The sequence below is a fragment of the Austrofundulus limnaeus genome, unplaced genomic scaffold, assembly GCF_001266775.1.
Source record: "Austrofundulus limnaeus strain Quisiro unplaced genomic scaffold, Austrofundulus_limnaeus-1.0 Scaffold3, whole genome shotgun sequence".
Taxonomy (NCBI): Eukaryota; Metazoa; Chordata; class Actinopteri; order Cyprinodontiformes; family Rivulidae; genus Austrofundulus; species Austrofundulus limnaeus.
In genome coordinates this window covers 2,202,478-2,208,262 of record NW_013952405.1, presented here as the reverse complement: position 1 = coordinate 2,208,262, position 5,785 = coordinate 2,202,478, and the positions used below count along the sequence as shown (strand labels likewise).

At 37.3% G+C, this 5,785-nt stretch overlaps 1 protein-coding gene across 1 annotated transcript in view; it reads right to left on the bottom strand.

Annotated features, from left to right (window-relative positions):
- slc9a8 (solute carrier family 9 member 8) overlaps positions 1-5,785 on the bottom strand; it is a 38,729-nt gene that overhangs the window by 23,349 nt on the left and 9,595 nt on the right. The window contains exon 4 of the mRNA XM_014017102.1: positions 3,035-3,093. Within this exon, the coding sequence (XP_013872556.1) occupies positions 3,035-3,093 (59 nt within the window). The remainder of the gene's footprint in view (positions 1-3,034; positions 3,094-5,785) is intronic.

Here is a 5,785-nt window from a genome sequence, read left to right as displayed (position 1 = left end):
CCAACAAGTTGCACTTTGGAATGACCTTATTATTGTATCATGTTTTTGATCTGAGTTTGTTTTACAGAATGAAATGTCTGAATGAGTGCTCATCAAAGACTGGTGATTCCATACTTTTTGCCAGGAGTTGTATATCTGAAACTCATCAGCTGGTGAGTCAAAGACATTAACATAAATAAAAATGGACAACACCATGAACTACCACTGCCCAAAAGGGAAGCCTTCTTTGGTTGCTGCCATGTTGTATTGTTAGAGAATCTGCATATAAAGGGCTGCACTATCAATAATATCCTACCTACCCCTCCCCACTTGCTAAAAGGCTATCCTGTTGTCTGTGCCGAGGTCCCCCTTGAAAAAGAGATCTCAATCTCAATGGGGTTTTAAATTTGGTTAAATAAAGGAACTACAATTGTCAGTCAGCGTACACAGTGTTTCCTTTACTATTAAAAAAAGAGGGCGGGCCGCCCTCCCAAAGAAACCACCCGTGCATTACTGTCATAGTTAGGTTTATAGTTTGTCATGAGAATCTGAAATTCATTGCTGTTAATAAAACTTTTTCATGTTATGTAATTTTTATTAAAAAATGCTGATTTCTCTTTTAAAAAATAGTAGTAATGCTTCTGCTGTTGATTATCATTTAACAATCCTATCCTTTTATCTTCGATTTCTAGCCTTCCACGGTCCTGGACACGGCTCAATTTCTTGGGTGTCCAATCCTGATCCTCAAGGGCTGCTATCCTGCAGGTTTTACTTGTTTACCTGCTCCAGCGCACCTCATTCAATGATTGAATTACCTCTTCAAGTTCCACAGAAGCCTGTTAATCACCCATTCATTCAAATCGGCTGTGTTGGAGCTGAGAAACTTCTAAAACATGCAAAATTGTGACCCTCGGGGAGCAGGATTGGACGCTTCTGGACTAGTGCATTTTTAATGTTAGACAGCAATGTTAAAACAATGTTTTGCTATTAAAACATATTAATAATATCTCCCTGTGTATATGTAGCTAGAGTAGCTGGAAAAACTGGTAAGTATGTTCTGTTCATTTCGTTAGCTAATTGCAAAGACAGCAGATCAATCTAAGAGCATAAAAAATCCATCCACAACAGCATGCTGCTGATGCCTGAAGATTTGTACCCCTTTGATAGTTTGTAGGGCAAGTCTGGAGGCTTGTAAGCTCGGCCAAKTAGGCCAGCTTCAGAAAACGCTCTGTTTTTGGTGTGGCTTTTATGAACAGAGGTGTCAAGTAACAAAGTCTATATACTTTGTTACTTAGGTAAAGATTTAGGTTATTTATGCTATACTGAATAATTGTTTTTCAGCCAACTTTTTACTTCTGGCTTGTCATTGTTTAAATAAATAAATAAATAAATAAATAAATAAATAAATAAATAAATAAATAAATAAATAAACTATCCATAAAGGCGCCTCCCGGACAGGGTGAATTTAACTGTGAATGGATGAGACGTGTAAATACATAACATTCTGATGCCCTATAGGTTAAATTAATCCATCGCACCTGTACATGACACAAATCACTTCACACTGCAGCAGGATGACCCCACCCAGTCATTGCTACTTCCCATCTCTCCCAGACGCATTCAACCTTTATCTTTTTATCAAAATAAAAAATAAAAAAACTTTTATTTGATAAAGGAAATTTTTAATTATTCAAATTTGTTCTGGAGGTGTTTATATACAAATGATAAATCGATATTTTCACAACCTTTGAGGAAATAAGGACATGACGCCCTCGTGCTCTCTGACCCCTCCACCCCCAGCAGGGTGGGTCCCCGAGGTTGGGAGCAACTGGCTTAGTGCATCCCAAATTTTTCAACATTATAAGAACCTTTATTTTACTACACAAGTCAGTTGAGAATAGTTTTCATTTACTGTGATGACCTGGTCAGCAGTTTAATTTAACATTTTTGTCATTTAGTACAATGGAAACAAAACAAAAAAAAAAAACTGTTGAAATGCAGAAACACTTTTCTGGCTGAATCACCGTTTTGCCACTAGCTGTTTAACTCCAAAACAAATAGGTCAGATTTAATCTATTTGCATAATAACCTGAGTTTTTTTTAAGTCTCATAAAGTCTTTTAAGCACTTAGCATATTTATGCTCCTGTGAAGAACCTGCTGCATATCACAGTGTAACACTCAAGCTAAGTGGTTTTTAATGAAGCTATGCTGCATTAACCTGCTGTGAAGCCACTGTATTTTATATATCCACAGGTGAGCAGGCCAGCTTGCTTACTATCAAACACAGAAGCGATCATCAAGAGATCCACAGGACAGGGCAGCAATAGTGGGAGAGGGGCTGCGGGGGGCTCTGGTTACTTGCGTCGATGACTCAGCAACACCCGGGGGGGCTCCCAAGCTCAAAAACAATGGGCCCCTGTGTGCAGGAAACATTGACACAACCTGTCCCATTTCCCTCCCTCCCCGCTCACTCCCAAGCTCTCCCTGAATTTCTCTTGTTGGTGGGTTTGTTCTCTCACCAACCAGTTGACAGCGAGGAATGTTAATTAAAGGCCACGAGAACCAGAAGCACACAAAATAAGAGCTTACTGGGACACGGGGGGGAGCGATAACAAGCAAACAATGATGTGTGTCACTTTGAAGTGGAGATGTTGAGATGAGATTTGTGACCAAGTGACCAGGGATTGATTAATGAAACAAAATGAGTGTTTTTCAGGAAATGAGCTGTGAGATAAACAGTTTCATAAAACTGGAGAAAGTTAGGACCTCTTGACTTATAATACTCTGTTCCTTTATTTCTATAATATACTTCAGCTATAGAATGAAGCGTGTGCAGCTTTTGTGTTTGTTTTTACTGATTGCATATCAAAAAACAAGATACAGCGGACAGTTAAAATATATTGATATGTGTTCGTACATGTTTTAATTCAGTCATTCAAAAAATCCTACTTGCTTATAAACTAAGCACTCCATGAAATTAATGGCTTCTGCATGTACAAGAAAACACAAAAGAAGAGGTGTGTATCAGGAAGTTAACAATGAGTCAAACTGTACCTTCCAGTTGGCCAGTTCCTGGAACTCAATAATCTTGATGAAACCTCCCATGAGAATCCCTAGAAAAAAGTGTAGATAAATGTCACGACTAAGTAAATACTTTACAAATTCTCTCTGCAAACGTGTCAATGCAAACATATGCATAMAGGTTTTAAACGGTTAAAATAAAATAAAAAACAAATAGAATGTTAGAAATAAACCACAATCAAAACTCTTGTAACGTATTTCAGAGAATAATTATTTGCAAACATGCTTTTAGAAAATCTTTCTGTCTTGAAAATTCCCTTTTTTTGGCCTTCAGATTTCTTGCGGCACATAAATTATAAAGACACAAGTGTGAAGGGCAGAGARAAAGGAAACAAAGGCAGCAAAAGAAATTAAGTCTAAGCCTTGAAAGCCTTGTATGAGATGCACAGATATTGTAAGATGGAAAGGGATAGTGCAGACAAAGGCAAACAATGAGAAAAAAGGATGAAAGAGGAAGTGATGGGAAAGGAAAAGCAAGTCTTCCTGATGCGTTAACATAGCATTATCTCCCCACGGCACAATGGCATCCCCTTCCTTCAAATGTTGATAAAAGCTCGGCCTTATATTCAACATGCAGGCTGCACAAGGGTGGGAAGGMCCTCAAGAGTCCAGATGGATGAGTTTCAGTGAATTCTAGTGAGTGTGCATGCACAAGCATGTGAGAGGGGGCTGCAAGGGCTGGAATTAGGAGGAGATTCACATGTGATCAGATATTCAACCACCCCCGCACACAATCCCCTTCCTGTCTTTTACCATTCTGCCATTTTCCTTTCATTTCCAGCCTTTTTTTAAAGATATTTAGAACATAATGTACTACTTTTCATGGTTGGAAACTTTCTATGAAAGTTCATGGCCTAATGTCTTCATCTTAACTTCATATCTTCAATGAATGCACTATAGCTTTTTCTTGTGTATCAGTGTAAATAATCAAGGTGATAAGGTTGATCATTCTTTGCATTCTTCTAATCGTCTCAGGGACAAAAATGCCATCCAGGTTATTACCCTCCAGAAGTTTAGCTCCTGAAAAAGAACCCTGTCTTTTTTTTCCGTTAACATTAGAAGAGTCAGAATCATTTTGGATCCCTCATATTTTATGCTTCCGTTTGATTATATCTTCTGCAAACACAACATCATTTTTCATTTGCTATGCTAGAAATACTCTGACCTCCCTGGCCTTGAATCCAGAGAAGTTCACAACTGTCACAGATAAAAAAAAACTGTGTGGTTATTTTTGGTCTTCCCAACACCTCAATAAGATTAGCAAGACAAATCGACTATTATTTTACAATTTTCCAGCTCGTGGCAGGAACATTACTGTCATCTCTGACTTTGATCTAAATTTAACCATTAGTGTACCAATGAAATTAAAAAATATATTAATTTTTCCCAATCGAGAATTATGATGAACTAATATGTATTGTTTTTTGCTAAGATTAAAACAGCAGTTAACACAGCTTGGGATACACMGACGTTCTTCCTGCTCAGTTTTAGCCCCAACAAACAGAAGGATTGTACCTATTTAATATACATCAATGTATCTAGTTGTGCTCATTACAAAAAGCTAACTAAGTGCAGTCTTTAAAAAAGGCCCAACATGTAGATCAAATACTAACTGGCTGAAAGTCAATATTCAACATAAAGAGGATGAAATGAAAAGAAACTAATAGATTTAACATTTTCACTTCTCCACAAAACCGATTTTTGTCCACAGTGACTATTCTTTTTTATAGCAGAGCAAAGCAAAATGACAAAAAACAAAAATCAAATAAAACAGAACTAACAAAACCGAGACTAGCCCACATCTTACGTGGTTAAACATATTTCAGACTGCAGAAAATAGCAACAACATACTTCACTATGAAATTAGATTTTTGCAATGTCATTGTGGCAGAGAAGTTGCATGACTAAGATCAAGTCTTTAATAATCTCAAGGTTAAATTATTGTAATTCGATAGACAAACTCTGCTGTTCATCCTACAGCTCCTATAGAATTCTGCAGACAGAAACCTGACTGGAACCAGAACAAGAGAGAAAGAATAGTATTCTTCCTTCTTCAGTAGTATTTCATTGCAGACGTGTCAAGTAATGAAATACAAATACGTTGTTACTTTACTTAAATAGAACTTTTAGTAATTTATATTAACTGGAGTAAATCTTTTTCAGGCAACTTTTTACTTGTACTCCCTACACTTGCATGCAGTTATCTGTACTCTCTACTCCTTACATTTTAAAAATGTGAAACATATTTCATTTCTATTTCACTTCAGCTTGTTTTCATTCTGGCTTGTCATTGTTCCAAAAAGTAAAAAAAAAAAAACTATCCAGATATGTGGCACCTCATGGATAGAGTGAATTTAGAAGTGGTTGGATGAGAAGTATAAACATATACCATCTGACACCCTATAGGTTTGTATGATCCATCACACCTATGGCACAAATCATGTCATGCTCCAGCAGGACATAGCAGACGTACAGCTGGTAGACTAGTATTTTATTTTACCTGGAGCAAACCCACGCAAGCACAAGGAGAACATGCAAACTCTGCACAGAAAGACCCAAGGTCCGAACTGGGAATCGAACTCAGGACCTTCTTGCTGTGAGGCGTCAGTGCTAACCACTGAGCTGTCGTGCTGCCAAGTATGACGACTGTGGTAAAGACTAGGGCTGCTCAATTATTGCTAAAAATTATAATCACAATTTTTTTATTGAAATTGAGATCTAGAA